Raw genomic sequence first — 21,484 nt, 5'->3', positions numbered from 1 at the left:
ACGCTCTTCACCTACGAAACCATTCCCCTTCATCAACAGAGTCGCTATCCCAGGACAAGTCTTTCCAGTTTTAGTGCTTCTTTCAAACCTCAGTGATTCATCACGATGTTCTAAGTGTTTTAAACATGCTCTAATACAATTTCGTTTTACCTTTTATTGTTACCGTTGATAACTACGAAGGCAACTAGTCATTTCTCTTGTATATATAAAAATTTCCATTTCATTTTCAGCTTTAAAAAGTTTTGAATTCATTGTAACTATCTCTCCTTCTTGTTATTTGCCTTTTTTCCCATTTAGGTTTTGTTTTCATTTGGTTGAAGAACGGGTTCAATAAAGCAAAAAATTAAAAGAAAACAATGACTTACTTGGGAGAGTGATTCAGTGGACCGCCTGATTAAAAAAAAAATGTGTTTATTGATAAAAACAGACTGCAAAATACGAAGTCAAAATATGTAATTCCTCCCCCCATGAACCATGGACCTTGCTGTTGGTGGGGAGGCTTGCGTGCCTCAGCGATACAGATAGCCGTACAGTAGGTGCAACCACAACAGAGGGGTATCTGTTGAGAGGGCAGACAAATGTTTGGTTCCTGAAGAGGGACAGCAGCCTCTTCAGTAGTTGCAAGGGCAACAGTCTGGATGATTGACTGATCTGGCCTTGTAACACTAACCAAAACGGCCCTGCTGTGCTGGTACTGCGAATAGCTGAAAGCAAGGGAAACTACGGCCGTAAGTTTTCCCGAGGGCATGCAGCTTTACTGTATGGTTAAATGATGATGGCGTCCTCTTGGGTAAAATATTCCGGAGGTAAAATAGTCACCCCTTCGGATCTCCGGGCGGGGACTACTCAAGAGGACGTCGCTGTCAGGAGAAAGAAAACTGGCGTTCTACGGATCGAAGCGTGGAATGTCAGATCCCTTAAATCGGCAGGTAGGTTAGAAAACTTAAAAGGAGAAATGGATAGGTTAAAGTTAGATATAGTGGAAATTAGTGTAGTTCGGTAAAAGGAGGAACAAGACTTCTGGTCAGGTGACTACAGGGTTATAAACACAAAATCAAATAGGGGTAATGCAGGAGTAGGTTTAATAATGAATAGGAAAATAAGAATTCGGGTAAGCTACTAAACTGTAAGACATTTCCATTGGCAGATGTCGACTATGACCACAATCTATTGGTTATGAACTGTAGTATAAAACTGAAGAAACTGCAAAAAAGTGGGAATTTAAGGAGATGGGACCTGGATAAACTGACTAAACCACATGTTGTACAGACTTTCAGGAAGAGCATACGGGAACAATTGACGGCAGTGGGGGAAAGAAGTACAGTAGAAGAAGAATGGGTAGCTCTGAGGAACGAAGTAGTGAAGGCAGCAGTGGATCAAGTAGGTAAAAAGATGAGGGCTAGTAGAAATCCTTGACATTGACAGAAGAAACACTGAATTTAATTGATGAAATGAGAAAATACAAAAATGCAGTAAATGAAGCAGGGAAAAAGGAATACTAACGTCTCAAAAATGAGATCGACAAGAAGTGCAAAGTGGCTAAGCAGGGATGGCTAGAGGACAAATGTAAGGATGTAGAGGCTTATCTCACTAGGGTTAAGATAGATACAGCCTACAGGAAAATTAAACAGACCTTCAGAGAAAAATGAACCACTTGTATGAATATCAAAAGCTCAGATGGATACCCAGTTCTAAGCAAAGTAGGGAAAGCAGAAAGGTGGAAGGAATATATAAAAGGGCGATGTACTTGAGGACAATATTAAGGAGATGGAAGAGGATGTAGATGAAGATGAAATGGGAGATATAATACTGCGTGAAGAGTTTGACAGAACACTGAAAGACCTGAGTCGAAACAAGGCCCCGGGAGAAGACAACATTCCATTAGAACTACTGACAGCCTTGGGAGAGCCAGTCCAGACGAAACTCTACCATCTGGTGAGCAAGATTTATGAAAGAGGAGAAATACCCTCAGAGTTCAAGAAGAATATAATAATTACAATCCCAAAGAATGTAGGTGTTGACAAATGTGAAAATTACCGAACTATCGGTTTAATAAGTCACGGCTGCAAAATACTAACGCGAATTCTTTACAGACGAGTGGAAAAAACTGGTAGAAGCCGACCTCGGGGAAGATCCGTTTGGATTCCGTAGAAACGTTGGAACACGTGAGGCAATACTGACCCTACGGCTTAGAAGCTAGATTAAGGACAGGCAAACCTACGTTTCTAGCATTTGTAGACTTAGAGAAAGCTTTTGACAATGTTGACTGGAATACTCTCTTTCAAATCCTGAAGGTGGCAGGGGTAAAATACAGGGAGCGAAAGGCTATTTGCAATTTGTACAGAAACCAGATGGCAGTTATAAGAGTTGAGGGAGACGAAAGGGAAGCAGTGGTTGGGAAGGGAGTGAGACAGGGTTGTAGTCTCTCCCCGATGTTATTCAATCTGTATATTGAGCAAGCAGTGAAGGAAATAAAAGAAAAATTTGGAGTTGGTATTAAAATCCATGGAGAAGAAATAAAAACTTTGAGGTTCGCCGATGACATTGTAATTTTGTCAGAGACAGCAAAGGACTTGGAAGAGCAGTTGAATGGAATGGATAGTGTCTTGAATGGAGGGTATAAGATGAACATCAACAAAAACAAAACGAGGATAATGGAATGTAGTCGATTTAAGTCGGGTGATGCTAAGGGAATTACATTAGGAAATGATACACTTAAAGTAGTAAAGGAATTTTGCTATTTAGGGAGCAAAATAACTGATGATGGTCGAAGTAGAGAGGATATAAAATGGAGACTGGCAATGGCAAGGAAAGCGTATCTGAAGAAGAGAAATTTGTTAACATCGAGTATAGATTTAAGTGTCAGGAAGTCATTTCTGAAAGTATTTGTATGGAGTGTAGCCATGTATGGAAGTGAAACATGGACGATAAATAGTTTGGACCAGAAGAGAATAGAAGCTTTTGAAATGTGGTGCTACAGAAGAATGCTGAGGATTAGATGTGTAGATCACATAACTAATGAGGAGGCATTGAATAGGATTGGGCAGAAGAGAAGTTTGTGGCACCACTTGACTAGAAGAAGGGATCGGTTGGTAGGACATGTTTTGAGGCATCAAGGGATCACCAATTTAGTATTGGAGGGTAGCGGGGGGGGGGGGGGGGTAAAAATCATAGAGGGAGACCAAGAAATGAATACACTAAGCAGATTCAAAAGGATGTAGGTTGCAGTACGTACTGGGAGATGAAGAAGCTTGCACAGGATAGAGTAGCATGGAGCGCTGCATCAAACCAGTCTCTGGACTGAAGACCACAACAACAAATATTTAATTATTTTTTTGCAAATCTACGTGTCCGCCAGCAGCAGCAAAGATAACATCTACATGACAAATAATCCTGAGCAAATAGGGAGCATTACAAATGGAACACGGATTAGAGACCACAAAGTCGTTGCAGCAGGACTGAATCCCGTAACATCAAAATAGAGGAATTAAACGCAAAATATATCTATTAAGAAAACAGATAAAAATTCACTTTGTCTTCTTAAGGGATAGCCTCCATTCCTTAAAATCTGCTTATTTATGCTTAGATCAAAGCAAAATCCCCAAGATTGTTAATGTTCCACGAAAGCTCGAACCTTAGATCTAACTTAAATGCGTGATGCATTTTGGTGCGAGATGCTTTTAGTAGCTTCTACAATGAAACTCTCTCTCGAAATTTGACAGAAAAGCCAAAGATATTCTGGGTAGTGTGTAACGCAAGGAGCGGAAGTACACAGTCGACGCCACCACTGCACGATAGCAATGTTAATGTTACTGATGTCACTAGAGCAGACTTATTAAACAAGTTTCTCTAGAATTCCTTAACCAAAGAAGACGACGTAAATAATCCATAATTTGAAACAACTGACCATGTGAATCATTTAGACGTAGATATCCTCTAGGCCTTGTATATAGATTGTATACCAATTAGGATCCTTTAAGAGTATGCTGATACAATAGCTTCATCCTAAGCCGTCATATGCTACTTATCGCTAGTAAAAGATCTGTGTCTAAGGACTGGACAGTAGCACGGGTCACATGAACACTGAAGAAAGAATATGGGTCTAATGCGCTGAATTACAGACCGTTATCACTATGATTTGTTGTAGTATTTACGAGGATGTAATCCGTTCGAAAATTACGAATTATCTCGAAGAAAACGATTTATTGGCTAATATCCAGTCGGGATTTACAAAAATATTTTTTGGGAAATGCAACCATTTTTTTTATTTTTGCGAAGTAATGAGTGGTGTTGACAGGCGATATCTAATCGATTCCATATTTTTAGATACCCAGAAGGCTTTTGACACTCACAAGCAACTTCTAATCAAATTGCTTGCCTACGGGGTATTGTCTAAGTTGTGCGACTGGTTTCGTGATTCGCTATCAGAAAGATCATACTTTGGAGCAAGTGATGGAAAGTCATCGAGTAAGACGTAAATAAAATAACAGTAATAATATCTAGCGTTCCCGAATGCAGTGTTATACATCATGTGCTGTTCGTGATCTATATAAACGATTTAGGAAACAATCTAAGTAGTCATCCTAGATAGTGTGCAAATGATGCTGTAATTTATCGTAAAGTCATGAGATAACGTCAGCCAACAGAAAAATTATTTGAACAAGGTATTTGTATGGTGCGAAAATTGTCAATTGACTCTAAATAACGAAAAGTGTGAAGTAATTCCGCTAAATTTCGATTACAGTATAAATAACACAAATCTGAAGGCTGTGAACTGAAGTATGTATGAAGAGATTACAATTCCGTATAACGTAAATGGGAACGATCATGTAGATAATTTTGTGGGAAAGCGAACCACAGACTGATATTAGTTTGCAGAATACTTAGTATATTCAACAGATCTGATAAACAGACTGCTGACACTATGCTCTTCTGAAGTACTGCTGCGTGGTACGGGGTCCGTATCAGACAGGACTGACAGAGAGTATCGAGAAGTTTCGTAAACAGTGGAGAGAGTGTCACGGATATGATAAGTGAATTAGGGTAGCAGTTATTAAAACGAAGCATTCTGTAGTAGTCGACCGAGACAGACGCAGCAACAGGGAAGTAACCGCTTTTGTGACATTTACGAGCTCGTAACCAGGAGCAAATTTTGTTATATCATCTTTGTGCTTCAATAGTTTAGTTTCTTGTGTTTCTGCGTGTAAATTTAATATCTCCAGGCACAGTTCTCGCGTTTTCGTTTGCGTCGGAAAGCAAACCGTTTTTGTGACATATTAAAAGTTCCTAATCAGGGGCAAATTATTTAGTTTCAGCTGAGTGCTTCGACAGTTAGGTTTTTGAATCTCGGCGTGTTACTAGACACAGTTCCTGCGGTTTCGACAGGGTCTACAGCACAGTTGCGCAGCAGGTGCCGATAGTCCGTTTATATGCATAGGTTAGTTTTCCGCAGCGTTTAGTATGAACAGGGACATCAGTTCTTCTGTGCGGATGCGAGCCGAGTTGGTGACACTTAACTCTCAGCTTCAGGCTCTGATAGCTTCGGTTACACAGCTTGAGGCTGCAGTGGATGGGCACCACTGTTGTGGGCCGGCCGTGGAGATCCAACGGACAATGTGCACTCCATGTGCATACCGGGTGGAATTCTAGATGTGGAAAGGATTCTCCCGGATGCCACGACGAGCACAGGGTGTAGCCAACTGCAGGTGGTCGCTCACATCGGTACCAATGACGTGTGTCACTTTCGATCAGAAGAGATTCTCTCTGGTTTCGAGCGGCTAACAAAGGTGGTACAGGCTGCCAGTCTTGATTGCAAGATGAAAGTAGACCTGACCATGTGCAGCATAGTCGACAGGACCGATTGCGGACCTCTGGTACAGAGCCGAGTGGAGGGTCTGAATCAAAGGCTCAGACGGTTCTGCGACAGTGTAGGATGCAGATTCCTCGACTTGCGCCAAAGGATGGTTCGGTTTCAGATTCCGCTGAATAGGTCAGGTGTCCACTAAACGCAGGAGGCAGCTACACAGGTAGCAGGGACTATGTGGCCTTGACTGGGCGGTTTTTTAGGTTGGAGGGTCTTGGGAAAATACAAGAAGGGCTTGTCACAAAGGGTGGAAGCCGATCACAGGAAGAACATAGATACAGGAACCGTTGGTGGCGGCCAGCGTGGCCGAGCGTTTCCCGGCGCTTCAGTCTGTAAACGCGCGACCGCTACGGTCGCAGGTTCGAATCCTGCCTCGGGCATGGATGTGTGTGATGTCTTTAGGTTGCTTAGGTTTAGGTATTTTTAAGTTCTAGGGGACTGATGACCTCAGATGTTACGTCCCATAGTGCTCAGACCCATTTGAACATTTTTTTTAACCATTGGTATAACAGTTGTAAATTGTAGCAGTGTTGGGAAAGTACCAGAGCTCCAAGCGCTAATAGAGAGCACTGATGCTCAAATCGTTATAGGAACTGAAAGCTGGTTGAAGCCTGATAAAAGATCATCCGAAACTTTTGCGAAGAATCTAACGGTGTTCCAAAAGGATAGGCTAAACACGGTTGGCGGTGGCGTGTTTGTTGCTGTCAGAGGTAGTTTAATTGTCGCGAAATTGAAGTAGATACTTCCTGTGAGTTAGATTGGGCAGAGGTCATTGTTGGCAACCGGAATAAAATAATAACCGGATCCTTTTACCGACCTCCCAATTCAGGTAGTACAGCTGCTGAAAGGTTCAAAGTTATCTTGAGTTTGATTTTAAACACGTACCCGATTCATACGATAATACTTGGTTGTGACTTTAATTTACTCTTTATATGTTGGCGAAAATACATGTTTCATTCCGGAGGTACGCATAAAATATCATCTGAAATTGTTCTAAATGCATTCCCTGAAAATTATTTCGAGCATTTAGTTCATGAGCCCACGCGAATAGTAAACGGTTGTGGAAACACACTCGACCTCTTAGCAACAAATAATCCTGAGTTAATAACGAGAATGAAAACGGATACAGGAATTAGTGAACACAGCGTTGTCGTAGCGAGATTGAATATTGTAATACCCAAATCCTCCAAAAATTAGCGAAAATTATACCTATTCAAAAAAGCAGATAAAAATTAACTTGACCCCTTCCTGAGAGACAATCTCTAGTCATTCCAAATTAATAATACAAGTGTAGACCAGATGTGGCTTGAATTCAAACAAATAGTATCGGCAGCAATTGAGCGATTTATATCAAATAAATTAACAAACGACGGAGATGATCATCGTTGGTACACAAAACGGGGTACAACAATGTTGCAGAAACAATGAAACAAACATCCCAAATTTAAACAGGCGCAGAATACTCTAGATTGCCGATCTTTTACAGATGCTCGAAATTTAGGACGGACTACAATGTGAGATGCTTATAACAGTTTCCACAACGAAACTTTGTCTCGAAACCTGGGTGAAAATCCAATGAGATTCTGGTCGTATGTGAAGTATCTTAGCGGCATGAAACATTCAATGCCTTCTCTGTGCGATATCAATGGAGATACTATCAAAGACTACCAAGGCAGAGTTACTAAAAACAGCCTTCCGAAATGCCTTCACAAAAGATGACAAAGTAAATATTCCACAATTCGAATCGACAACAGCTGCCAACATGAGTAACGTAGAAGTAAATATCCTCGGAGTAGTTAAGCAGCATAGATCACTTAATAAAATCAAGTCTTCTGGTTCAAACTGTATACCAGTTAGGTTCCTGTCGGAGTATGCTGATGCATTAGCTCCGTACTTAACAATTATATACAACCGTTCGCTCGACGAAAGATCCGTACCCAAAGACTGGGAAATTTGCACAGGTCACACCAACATACAAGAAAGGTATTTGGAGTAATCCACTTAATTACAGGCCTATATCGTTAACGTCGATATGCAGCAGGATTTTGGAACATATATTGTGTTCAAACATTACGAATTGCCTGGAATAAAATTGTCTATTGTCACACAGTCAAATGGGTTTAGAAGTCTTCGTTCCTGTGAAACACAACTAGCTCTTTATTCACATGAAGTGTTGAGAGCTATTGACAAGGGATTTCAGTTCAATTCCGTATTTCTGGATTTTCGGAAGGCTTTTGACAGTGTACCACACAAGCACCTTGTAGTGAAATTGCGTGCTTATGGAATATCGTCTCAGTTACGTAGCTGGATTTGTGATTTCCTGTCAGAGAAATCACTGTTCATAGTAACTGACGGAAAGTCATCGAACAAAACAGAAGTGTTTTCTGGCGTTCCCAAGGTAGTGATATATATCTATGTAAACGATTTGGGAGATAATCTGAGCAGCCGTCTTCAGTTGTTTGCAGATGAAGCTGTCGTTTATCGACCAATAAATGGCTCTGAGCACTATGGAACTTAACATCTGAGGCCATCAGTCCCCTAGAACTTAGAACTACTTAAATCTAAGCTTGTCCGTCCTCTTTCAGAATACTACTGCGCGGTGTGGGATCCTTACCAGATAGGTCTGACGGAGTACATCGAAAAAGTTCAAAGAATGGAAGCACATTTTGTGTTATTCCGAAATACGGGAGAGAGTGGCACAGAAATGATACAGGATCTGGGCTGGACATCATTAAAACAAAGGCGTATTTCGTTGCGACGGAATCATCTTACTAAATTGCAATTCACAACCTTCTCTTCCGAATGTGAAAATATTTTGTTCACACCGGCCTACATAGGGATAACCGATCACCACGATAAAATAAGGGAAATTAGAGCTCGTACGGAAATATATATGTGTTCGTTCTTTCCGCGCGGTATACGAAATTGGAATAATAGGGAATTGTGAAGGTGGTTCTATGAACCCTTTGCGAGGCACTTAAATGTGATTTGCAGAGTATCCATGTAGATGTAGATGTGGATATAGAAGCCGTTTCTCCTAGAGTTAGGACCTCCTCAGAAAATTTCAATTGCTATCTTTCTCTTCCGAATGCGGAAATATTTTGTTGGCGCGCACAACATCATAATAAAACAAGAGAAATGAGGGATCGCCCGGAAAGATTTAAGTGTTCGTTCTTCCAGCTGGCTGATCAGGAGTGGTATAGTAAAGAGAGAGTTTGAACCTGATTTGATGAACCTCTACTAGGCACGCTGCTGTGAAGTTCAATAATCATGTAGAAATAAATTCTTTTTAAGTTCCATGAAACATATCTACGTCGACTGAATTCACTACAGCTCTCATTTAAATTTAGTTCATCTAGGTCACGCGGTAAAGTAGGGATGAAAACAGTTCCCAGCACATAGCATCCCAAGAAAAATAGAGTGGGGTAATGTGTGGAGATCTTGAAGGCCAAAAATGTAGTGCACGGTCTCTTAGTCCCGTGCGCTTATCCAGAGCTGGGTCAGCTTATTGTTGAGAGCTCGTGGTGTACGTGATACCCTCGTTGCTTCTGGATCGCGGGCTTAAGGGTTTGATTCCCAGCCGGTTGCAGGTTTTGCTCACTTGGAGATTGGGTTTTTGCCTTTTCCCCATAATTTCATCTAATTTCCATGATGTGTAATTTTTTGAAGTGTCGTCAAATAGACTGACTTTAAAAAAGCACGGCCGACGGGATCTCTCGGTAAATAATGCCAAAGGATCATTTTGTTTCATTGAGTAATTGTTGTACCTTGCTGTGACAGTGTGGTGGAATTCAGTCCTCCTGGAATATGAAGATGAAGTCAACAGCGTCCTGCTCGCATAGTAACAATATGAAAGTTTGCAGCATTCGATGGTATCTCTTTCCAGTTACCACATTCACGTCATATACATAGGCACCATAAACTTTTCCTTAAGAAATTAGAAAGAAATCATTCACTTTAGGCGAGTCTGTTTCAGGCTCAACAGCTGTACGAGGATTCTGAAGCTTCCTCACGGGGACATCGTGTCTGTTCGCTTTAGCGCTAACGTGAAATATACCTTAATTACTAAGAACTAACTTCTACTAGCCCTTCTGGCAGAACATTGTTGAAGTCAGGTCGCTTACTTTTACAAATAGCGCAGAGAGCTTATTCTACTTGCAGTCTGTGGTGTTAATATATCAAATGTCATCATAACACTCACCGAACTGTTATACGAGGTACTGCAAGTTCGTAGCTTGGGTAGCGAGTAGACTTCTGTGGACGCCGCACAAACGTTTGCCGACTTCTTTCGACCGTTTCATCAGGGATGAAGGGTCGATGTGGGCTCTTGTTTAAACATCATTTCTCTTTAGGCAGAGGATATAAACGAAGAATATTTTTGGGTTAGGGCGGATAAACTCAGTCTTGCAAACTATAATACACAAAACGCCCCCTGTTGAATGGACGCATTATTACTTCAGAGTTACTGAGAACACTCATATTCCGCCTTGCAGCAGCTATTCTCTAAGACTCTAATAGGCACATTCAATCAACGAAAACCCTTGTCCGGCACGTATACTGCATGGTAATTATTACACTCCAACATTAGGACATTCTTTAATATGCAGCCGATATATTTCTTCTCGAGTCTTATAAGAACGTCGCTTATGTGCGGAGCGTTGATTTTCGTAAACGTTTTTTAAGTTTTGAGTAACTAAACAGATTCCGATTTAAATCCTTCTCCTACCTTTCTAAGGGGCACAAACCATTCATAGGTAGACAGATTCGGAGAGCAGCGCGACTGCGAAAGTATTATTATCCTCCTTTGAGTCAAAGTCTGCCTGATACACAAGATTGTTTCACGAGGTGGATACACGCACTGGAGAGGCAACCCTGGTCACCACGACATCTCCACCTGGTTTACATTTTTCGTTTCTGGTGATGAAGTCGTCTCCCACCGACCCGGTTCTTGATGACTGGGTCACGTCTAATGAAAACAATATGATGGTTTAACGCTCTGCAAAATTATGACAAACACGTGCTAACGTATACAAAAACCTTCACTATTGTCCAGCTTTTCTACACATCTTCGAGTTGTACACAATATGAAGTCAGCTTAACATCGAATCACTACTGATTACTCACTTACAAGACAGGAGTCTTAGACTCCCCCAAATCGATTTTTCCATATAATGGATTTTCCTACAACGCATTACCCCTGTAATGTATTGCGAAATGTGCATTTTCTATTCATATGAAGTTCGAAATATAGTTAATGGACATTACATTTCACAGAACCTAACCGGGACAGAGAAATAGTCACTCAATAGCAAGCAAATGGTAAGTTCATAGGTCTTATATGAAAAGTAACCACGTATATCTTATGAAATTTGTTTTTAAAATTACGACTAGAATAACCAGGCACATAGTTAAGCACGATGAAAGTTTCTTACTTGGCGCGTTTGGTAATTGTGAGCCACGTATGAGACGAGATAGCCGCACAAATTGATGGTTAATTACTTCAAATAAATAAATAAAATAAAAAAACTGGGCAAGAGGGAACAGGACTCGCCCTCATACAAACTTAGTTTTCCTGGGAATCGAGAATCTCGCAATGTCTGCCTTTCATTGATATCGAAAATTGCAAGATACTAGTCCCGTAAATTCCAAGACATAAAATTTATTTTTTTTGTTAATTTCTGAACCGCTATTGTAATTTTTCATTTATTTTATCAACTTTCGTGTTGTATTAACATACTATTCTAATTAGAAATTGCAGATGCATGAATTCGTCTGTTCTGGTCGATCATTAGTAAAATTCGACGCTAGTTGGTAATGACATTGTTTTCACTGCGGCAGGGGACATCACGTTATCGTAGCTCTGCATATAAACACGAAACACATGTAAATTAAATACACATACCATCCTCGTGAATCACTCTACCTATCTCTGGAAAACAGGTCGAAATCCCTAGACCAGTTCCTGAGATTTCTGACGGTATACGAATGCAATTTAAGTTTCTGAAGTAAAATAGTATTTCTGCGATATCTTTACAAATGAAGAGTTTTCGGATTTTAACGTTTACTTGAACCATGAAACCTTGCTTTTTGGCAAATTTCATGATTCTATACAACCTATATTTTTTGATGAGAGGGCTTGCGAGAAGAGAAAAGACCCATTTCTTTTGGAGCATTGACTTACAAGCTTAAAAGCTTAACGAAGTCAAGGGGGCGTACAGGTTAGGGAGTGATACAAATTTTATGTTAATGTCTTTATCCGTAGCTGAGAAAAAAGGAACTTAATAGTCAGAAAGACAGATATACATATGGTGAACGAAATGATAATATAAGTTTCCCTTATTACCAATTGAGATACGGACCATGATGCACCAGAATATTTGTTACTTGTTGTTCGTTGCTCACGACAAAAGTACGCTTGTTACCAGTTAGGTACTCATTACCAACGCGTTTCAAAATAGAAAACCACGATATTGAGAATATTTGGCTAACCCTATGTTAAAGTATTTCCAATAAATTTGGGATATAAGACGTTGGTGATTCACCGCTAAGGACAGAATACTTCCCGCGTAGTTTTCGCATAGGGCCTCAGGAGGACTAGCGCTATAGCTTCATGAAACTGACAGAGATGATCTGAAGTGCCGGTGGTGTTTCACCAGTAATTTGGCTGAGTTGACGGTTCCTTCAACGGAAACGGTTACATCGATCTGCTAGAAAAGTTTTCCTTTATCTTGACCTGTCGGATAACGGAACGATTTGGTTACGTCGAGCTAAAACTGTATCTTGATTGTGTGAGGAACGGTGCATCTACAGTCACACATCTTGTGCAAGACGTTTTAACAAGACTTTTGATGTCCAGTATCTGCTTCCGGGATCTCTGCCTGACCATGACGTAATATAACTGAAAGCTTCCCTTAGAACATGGCATTTTCCAAGAAAAATCTTCTCCTCTTGTGACTCTTGAAGAGATTCTTCGCTGTAACCAGCTGAAATTTCATAGAGAAGTCAGTTAGTCTTTCTCCTCTTTTATTCCTTGTCCCAAGTTCATAGTCCCCAGTAACCTTTTCTTCAACTCCTTCTCCTGCAATTGCATTCCAGTCCCGCATGACTATTAGATTTATATCTCCCTTCACATACTGTACTACCCTTCCAATATCCTCATATACTTTTTCTCTCCCTTCATCTTCAACATGGAAACTAAAGGGAATCATTCTTGGTAGTGTTACGTACTGTCAGAGAGAACGTGGCTACATTTCGTTCATCTAAGCTCTTTCACACATTGTGGTAACAAAAGGGAGATCTGAGTCTCTTTTTTTTTGTTTTTTGAAATAATTCCTGTTACTGTTTAATATCGATTAATATTGTGGGTCTCTAACTGTTCATTACTATTCATTTAAAGCTCTGAGACAAATAATATCTGGATATACCTTCTGCATAATCTTATGTTGCAATGCAATCAACCTTTGTTACAGATTACGTCGGAAGGGGTCCTCAACGTAGACGCTATGTTCAAAGAAGCAGACAAGTTCCTAAAGGATAGAGAACAGCCTAGGACAACCTTGAGAGAGGAAATTGAAGAATGCGCTAAGAAAAGTGAGTTCCTATTAAATAATTGTATCATCCCAGAGCAACTATCAAACGGGAACCCAACGGTAGATTAAAACAGTGTTTGTTAGGTATTACGATTTTTTTATGCATAATACTGTTTTGGTAACATTGTTTTCGAATCTAGCATCTCCAAAAACAAATATCTTGCCTCGCCACAACACAACAAAATTCCGGAAAGGCACAAAAGGCACAAAAATGTATTGCTTTCTCACAGTCTCGGTCCTTTGATTTTGTAAGCAGCCAACTACCCAACGTAAATGCCATATTTATCTGATTTTAAAATTCGCTGTGTATTGTAATGCAAACAAGAAAGGGGATGGGGGCTGGTGAAACATTAAGTTATGCGGAATGGCCACGTGGTTAGGGGAGCTACGTCACACGGATTGCACGGTCCCTCTCGCCAGAGGTTCGAGTTCTCCCTCGGCCATGGGTGTCTGTGTTATTCTTAGCATAAGTTAGTTTAAGTTATAGTAGTGTGTAAGTCTAGGGACCGATGACCTCAGAAGTTTGGTCATTTAAGAATTCACACGCATGTATTAAAAGCACTGAGTTCAGTCTCTTGCTCTTCCGCATCGTTTACTCTTGCCAGACGAAATCATATTATTCTTTTCCTTGTTGTACGTAGCTATGCTATTTCTTTTTATTTGTGTTCTGACTGGTGTCATGCGGCTCGCCAAGAATTCCTATCCAGTAAAAAACTGTTCATCTCAGAGTAGCACTTGCGTCATGCGTCCTCAATCTTCGGTTTGTTCCAAACTCTGTCTTCCTGCCAAACTCTTTACCTTCTACATCTCACTCAAATATCAAGGAACTAATTAAATGGTGTCTTTAACACATTCACTATTATAATGTTTCTTCTTCTTTCAATCCTTACCACATGTTTCCCACTTCGACGATGTCCAGACAACCTCTTATTTTCTTATCTTATCCATCCGCTTAATGTTTAACGTCCTTCCGCTATCATTTTTGCTCGTGTCTTTCTTTTGTTTTTCTTTTCTAGTCACTGATTTACTTCCATACAACAGTGTTCCACAAGAATAGATTTTCAGAAAATTCTTCATTATATTACGATAGATGTTCGATCACAATGGAACTCCTTTGACCGCATATGTTCCGTTTGCCTTTGCCAGTGTGCCTCTTATCTGGTCCCTGCTTTTTCGATACGTGTTAATTTCCTTCAGAAGTATCGAAATTCCTACAATGTTGATTAAGTTTTTCGCTAGTTTCACTTCTGCTGCTCATCTTTAAAGTCGCCATGCGTCTAATTCCATATTCTGTTCTCAGTTCACTATTTCCTGTCAGAGACAGCAAGGAGCTGGAAGAGCAGTTGAATGGAATGGACAGTGTCTTGAAAGGAGGATACAAGATGAACATCAACAAAAGCAAAACGAGGATAATGGAATGTAGTCGAATTAAGTCAGGTGATGCTGAGGGAATTAGATTAGGAAATGAGACATTTAAAGTAGTAAAGGAGGTTTGCTATTTTGGTAGCAAAATAACCGATGATGGTCGAAGTAGAGAGGATATAAAATGTAGCTTGGCAATGGCAAGGAAACCATTTCTGATGAAGAGAAATTTGTTAACATCGATTATAGATTTAAGCGTAAGGAAGTTGCTTCTGAAAGTATTTGTATGGAGTGTATCCATGTATGGAAGTGAAACATGGACGATAAATAGTTTGGACAAGAAGAGAATAGAAGCTTTGGAAATGTGGTCCACAGAAGAACGCTGAAGTTTACATGTGTAGATCACATAACTAATGAGGAGGTAGTGAATGAAACTGGGGAGAATAGGAGTTTGTGGCACTACTTGACTAGAAGAAGGGATCGGTTGATAGGACATGTTCTGAGGCATCAAGGGATCGCCAATTTGGTATTGGAGGGCAGAGTGGAGGGTAAAAGTCACAGAGGGAGACCAAAAGATGAATACACTAAGCAGATTCAGAAGGATGTAGGTTGCAGTAGGTACTGGAAGATGAAGAAGCTTGCACAGGATACAGTAGCATGGAGAGCTGTATCAAACCAGTCTAAGGACTGGAGACAACAACAACACTAGGGATATATCAACACCAAACCTCACATTGCTGTCCTTTTACCATGAAGGAATTCGGACTACTTAAACTCTCTTCGAATTATTCCACTTTATCTGCGATGTATAAGTTGAACAGTATGAGTGAGAGGCCAATCGTGTATTTTACACGCTTTTTAATCCGAGAAGTGTGATCTTCCTCTCTTACTTTCCATTTCTGCTTTTATGCGTACTGCATACTGCCTTTCTTTCCCTATAACTTCCTTATATTTCCTTGAGAATTTCGAATGTCGTGTACCAGTTTACGCTGGAGAACGCTCTTTTAGATCCAGGAATCCTATGACCTTGTCTTGGTATTCTTAAGTCTTCCTTCCATTATTAGGCGCAGTACCCAATCTCGCTTTACGGTGCCTTTGGTTTTACTAAAGCCAAACTGTTGTGGGTCATCTAAGCGATTCTAAACTTTACTAACCATAATGAAATTTTCGCTCTGCAGCAGAGTGTGCGCTAATAAGAAACTTTCTGGCGGATTAAAACTGTGCGCCTGACGGAAACTCGGATTGGGGTCTTTTGCCTTTCGCGTGAAAGTGGTCTACCAGCTGAGGTACCGAAGCCCGACTCTATATCCGACCTCACAGCTTCACTTTTTATGTGCCATTCTTCTTAATATTATTCTAGTTGGTTACTGCATAAGAGATATTAATTTTATTGCATTTACTGGCCATGATAGCTCCAGGAAAAATATGGTTATATGTCAACAGGAAGTACCTCCAACACTACTGGCCATTAAAATTGCTACACCAAGAAGAAATGTAGATGATAGACGAGTATTCACTGTACAAATATATTATACTAGAACTGACATGTGATTACATTTTCACGCTGTTTGGGTGCTTAGATCCAGAGAAATTAGTATCCAGAACAACCACCTCTGGCCGTAATAACGGCCTTGATACGTCTGGACATTGTCAAACAGAGCTTGGATGGCGTGTACAGGTACAGCTGCCCAAGCAGCTTCAACACGATACCACAGTTCATCAAGAGTAGTGACTGGCGTATTGTGACGAGCCAGTCATTCGGCCACCTTTGAGCAGACGTTTTCAATTGGTGAGAGATCTGGAGAATGTGCCGGCCAGGGCAGCAGTCGAACGTTTTCTGTATCCAGAAAGGCCCGTACTGGACCTGCAACATGCAGTCGTGCATTATCCTGCTGAAATGTAGGGTTTCGAAGGACTCGATTGAAGGGTAGAGGCACGGCTCGTAACACATCTGAAATGTAACGTCCACTGTTCAAAGTGCCGTCAATGCGAACCTGAGGTGACCGAGATGTGTAACCAATGGCTCCCCATACTATCACGCCGGGTGATACGCCAGTATGGCGATGACGAATAAACGCTTCCGATGTGCGTTAACCGCGATGTCGCCAAACACGGATGGGACCATGATGATGCTGTAAACAGAACCTGGATTCATCTGAAAAAATGACGTTTTGCCCTTCGTGCACCCAGGTTCGTCGTTGAGTACACCATCGCAGGCGCTCCTGTCTGTGATGCAGCGTCAGGGGTAACCTCGGTCATGGTCTCCGAGCTGATAGTCATTGCTGCTGCAAACGTCGTCGAACTGTTCGTGCAGATGTATGTTGTCTTGCAAATGTCCCCATCTGTTGACTCAGGGATCGAGACGTGACTGCACGATCCGCTACAGCCATGCGGATAAGATGCCTGTCATCTCGACTGCTAGTGATACGAGGCCGTTGGGATCCAGCACAGCGTTCCGTAATACCCTCCTGAACCCACAGATTCCATATTCTGCTAACAGTCATTGGATCTCGACCAACGCGAGCTGCATTGTCGCGATACGATAAACCGCAATCACGATAGGCTACAATCCGACCTTCATCAAAGTTGGAAACATGATGGTACGCATTCCTCCTCCTTACGCAATGCATCACAACAACGTTTCACCAGGCAACTCCGGTCAACTGCTGTTTGTGTGTATGAGAAATCGGCTGGAAACTTCCATTATGTCAGCACGTTGTAGGTCTCGCCACCGGCGCCAACCTTGTGTGAATGCTCTGGAAAGCTAATCATTTGCATATGACAGCATCTTCTTCCTGTCGGTTAAATTTCGCGTCTGTAGCACGTCATCTTCGTGGTGTAACAATTTTAATTTCCAGTACTTTATAAACCAAGTTGAACAATTGTCTGTGTAACACTCCCTTAATGATTTTAGAAACCAAGAAGGAATGTTATCTATGTCTTCCACCTTATTTGATAGTATGGAAAGTTTCTAATACCCTGCCTAGTACTGGATCTTCTATTTCTGCCATCTAGACTCCAATTTTTTTTTCTGTCACGCTGTGACCCAGATCTTCATTTTTGTACTGACCTTCCATGTAGCTTTTCCGCTTACTAGCTCTCTCCTCTGCGTTTACCTGTGCAATTTCTCTGTCATTCGTAAGAGTGTCGCCTTTGCATTTCACGTAAGGCTGTTTTGACTTCTCTAAATGCTGAACCAATCTCACTATGACTACAACCTTTTCAATTGCTTCGTATTTTTGCTACAGCAGTTTTGTGCTGGTTAACCTGCACTGCCTGTTTAACTCGTTCGTTAGTTACTAATACGTGTTCAGAAATACCCGTTACAAATTTCTAGGACTTGTAGACGGGAGTGAACACATAATATTTTGAACAGGAACTCGTTCTACGAGGGTTTCATTTCAGATGTTTAACTCACTTCGGCTTGAGGAATTTAATTAGATATTATGCAGCACAGTTGTCAGGTAACATTTCGAAAGGAAACAAAAAGAAACATCCACTTATGACTTAAGAAAATTTGTTTGTGTTAACAATTAGACACCACGTGTTTACATTATTCCTAAACAAAAGGGAACCCAACATACTGTACGTATAGAACAGTACTGCCCCATTGCAACAGCGGCTCGATGTGGCGGCCAAAGCCGTCCGAAGTGGCCGTGCGGTTCTGGGCGCTGCAGTCTGGAACCGCGAGACCGGTACGGTCGCAGGTTCGAATCCTGCCTCGGGCATGGATGTGTGTGATGTCCTTAGGTTAGTTAGGTTTAACTAGTTCTAAGTTCTGGGGGACTAATGACCTCAGAAGTTGAGTCCCATAGTGCTCAGAGCCATTTGAACCATTTTTGAACAAATCATCCTGTGTACCATGTTACATGCCAGGACAAGCAACTCTGCAACTTTCCCTCAACACACATGGACTGTCTACAAATCTAAAATGAAAAATCGGAGAATAGAAACGTTACGTTTGGACATAGGTTTGTTTTCTAAATATTATGTACTTACTCCCCTCTACAAGTCCTAGAACTTTGTAACGGGAATTATCGAATACCCTGTATTCCTATATTACTGTCTGTTTTTCAACATTTGTGTACTTCCTTTTTTGGTCGATCAATTGAAGTAATTTTCCCTGTTCCTATATTCATCTCTGCCACGTCTGTGATTGCCCTTTTCAGAGATGTCGATACCTCTTCCACTGAACTGTCTGTCAGGGCATTTGTTATCACCGCATTTTCAGGCTTCACCATTCAATACTCTGTCTTTCATAGTAGAAATTTGGTAATCCATCATTCAATAGTGCCATTCCGGTTTTCTCAGTCTTTTGCGCGTGGCCCCTGTTTGGCTAGTCTCCTACTTTGTCCTTTCCATCCTTCGTCTCGGGGTCCTGTCCTACCATCTTGGATTTTGCCTTGGATGATCATCTTCTCTTACGTGACCAAAGAAGTGGCTGGAAATAAATACTCGACAACCTCTTCTCCACTAAGCGTTTTAGAAGTGCTGCGCAGTTGGTTTGTTTGCTCTACCATGATATTCGCAACAGCGTACCATACGTCTACATCTCGAAAGCATCAATACGATTGCGGTGCTTTTCAGCTATTGTCTACGTTTGAGCTTCGTAAAGGAAAATTACAGACGTCACAGGTTTCAGAACTCTCAATTTGATATAACTCGTTAGGGCTTCCTCTTTCTAAATCACTGGCAGCTTTAGCCTTAGAGAACTACAAATAAACCTCATTCCTTAGTGCATCAGTGTACCAATTCATTCCACAATAATTTTAACATCAATCTGTTGTTGAATATTATGAAATTGATTTCTGGGTCTATATCTGCTCCTTGGTACGCGGTGCTCATTCCACCGGGCCACTACAACCTGTCGATCCCCAAAGAATATGGATATCCAGCTACGCCCAGGCAGCTAGTGCGTAATGAGGTGGTGCACCCCAGAGATGTACTTTTTATAATGGTCCAGTGGACTAGCCACCACGTTTCCAGAATTTAATTTGATGTCCACCTTTGTGGATGTGTGAAGAAAATGGTGTAAGCGTTGCAGTTTAGAAAACGTGCACAACGCAAGGAGTGGATTGTTGCACTGTCGCTCTCACTCCAGTTCCTGTGTTGGTTAAAGTCCATGACTAATGTGCGAAGCAAATAACAACAACCTGATAACATGCTGGCCAACATGTCGACGACAGCCCGAAATGTTTATGCGTTATCAGCAGCATTCGCCTCGCTCTATATAAAATTCGACAATAATCGGCAGTGACTACAGCACTGCTCAATTGGGATACACAGTTGTTTTTTTCCTTTTAACTCTCTTTCGGTCTGTGTCGCATGTGCCTCATTCCAAAACGAATGGCATCCAAGATAGTGGCTCCAAAAGGGCCACTGTGGTGCTAAGAGACACCGGTTTTTATTTTAAAAGAAGGATGGTTCCACACAGGCGGAGCACCGTGTGTATTTTAGTTACTGACTCTCAATCAAAAAATGCGAAATGTATGGACTATTCTCCAATAATCACCACTCCACTTTCAAAAATTTAGAACAGTTATTGGGTAGAGCGACAAGCATTATCTATACTTGCGCGTAATTCAAGCGCGTTTAAGTCACTACCGAAAACTCGTCATGTGCTGACACAAACTATCACTGAAATACAATATCACTTATTGGATAATTGTTAGTATTTATGAAAGAAGTATTTACATTTAGTTCCTTCAGTGATACGTTTATTTGTGTGTGTGTGTGGTTCAAATGGTTCAAATGGCTCTGAGCACTATGGGACTCAACATCTTAGGTCATAAGTCCCCTAGAACTTAGAACTACTTAAACCTAACTAACCTAAGGACATCACAAACACCCATGCCCGAGGCAGGATTCGAACCTGCGACCGTGTGTGTGTGTGTGTGTGTGTGTGTGTGTGTGTGTTTGTGTGTGTGTGTGTGTTTGTGAAATATTGTGGCAGATGTCGAACATAGAATGTGACCATAAGCATATCCGTAAAGGTATTAGAGGTATGCTACGAGTGAAAATAATTTTACCTAATCCTCATTTAATTTATAACTTAATACTCATTTTGGATTTTACGTATCTTTTTCAGCTGGGAGTGGAAAATGTATGACGTCGTACGTAAATATCATATGTTTGGCGGGCACTGTCAGCTGAGATGGTCACCGTTCTGATAAAGAGGCGAAAAGCTGCTGCGATTTTTTTTTCCAGCTGTTTGGAAACCATTTGCAATACTGTTACGTATTTTAGCACCGCACAGTGTACATTCAGTACAGTGAAGCAATAAACGAAACGAATACACGTAATCCATTTTCTCGAGTTTTCAACTTGATAACAAAACCCTATGTACCAGCGAAGCGCAGTTTTATTTTTCGGGTCGGCATGGTACTTGTACGACTCACTTAGAGTGTTCGACCATTCAAGGATATGCGTAAATTCTTCTGTAATCAGACACGTATAACAGATGTGGTCCAGTACATCAAAGGTATGTTACCCTTCTGTCAAATATTGTAGTCATCCCATGCGATTCTCGGTTACTTTTAAACCGTCAGCATTTTCTATACCTCTGCTATACCTTTCTAAAATTCACTGAAATTACTGAAATAAGTTCTTTGGAAGGTGCCAAAATTCAGCAACACCATGTTGAGGCTACAAAATACGCGCTTATTACTAC

The 21,484-nt window shown here is 41.0% G+C and overlaps 1 protein-coding gene across 1 annotated transcript in view; it reads left to right on the top strand.

Annotated features, from left to right (window-relative positions):
• The window catches only part of LOC126100864 (uncharacterized), a 56,119-nt gene extending 35,003 nt beyond the window's left edge, over positions 1-21,116 (top strand). Inside the window, exons 5-6 of the mRNA XM_049911531.1 lie at positions 13,333-13,453; positions 20,903-21,116. Of these exons, the coding sequence (XP_049767488.1) occupies positions 13,333-13,453; positions 20,903-20,967 (186 nt within the window). The 3' untranslated portion in view covers positions 20,968-21,116. The remainder of the gene's footprint in view (positions 1-13,332; positions 13,454-20,902) is intronic.
• The last annotated feature ends 368 nt before the right edge of the window (positions 21,117-21,484 follow it).

The sequence above is a fragment of the Schistocerca cancellata genome, chromosome 9 (assembly GCF_023864275.1).
Source record: "Schistocerca cancellata isolate TAMUIC-IGC-003103 chromosome 9, iqSchCanc2.1, whole genome shotgun sequence".
Classification (NCBI taxonomy): domain Eukaryota; kingdom Metazoa; phylum Arthropoda; class Insecta; order Orthoptera; family Acrididae; genus Schistocerca; species Schistocerca cancellata.
The sequence above is the reverse complement of the archived record's forward strand: the minus strand, read 5'-3'. Positions and strand labels throughout refer to the sequence as shown.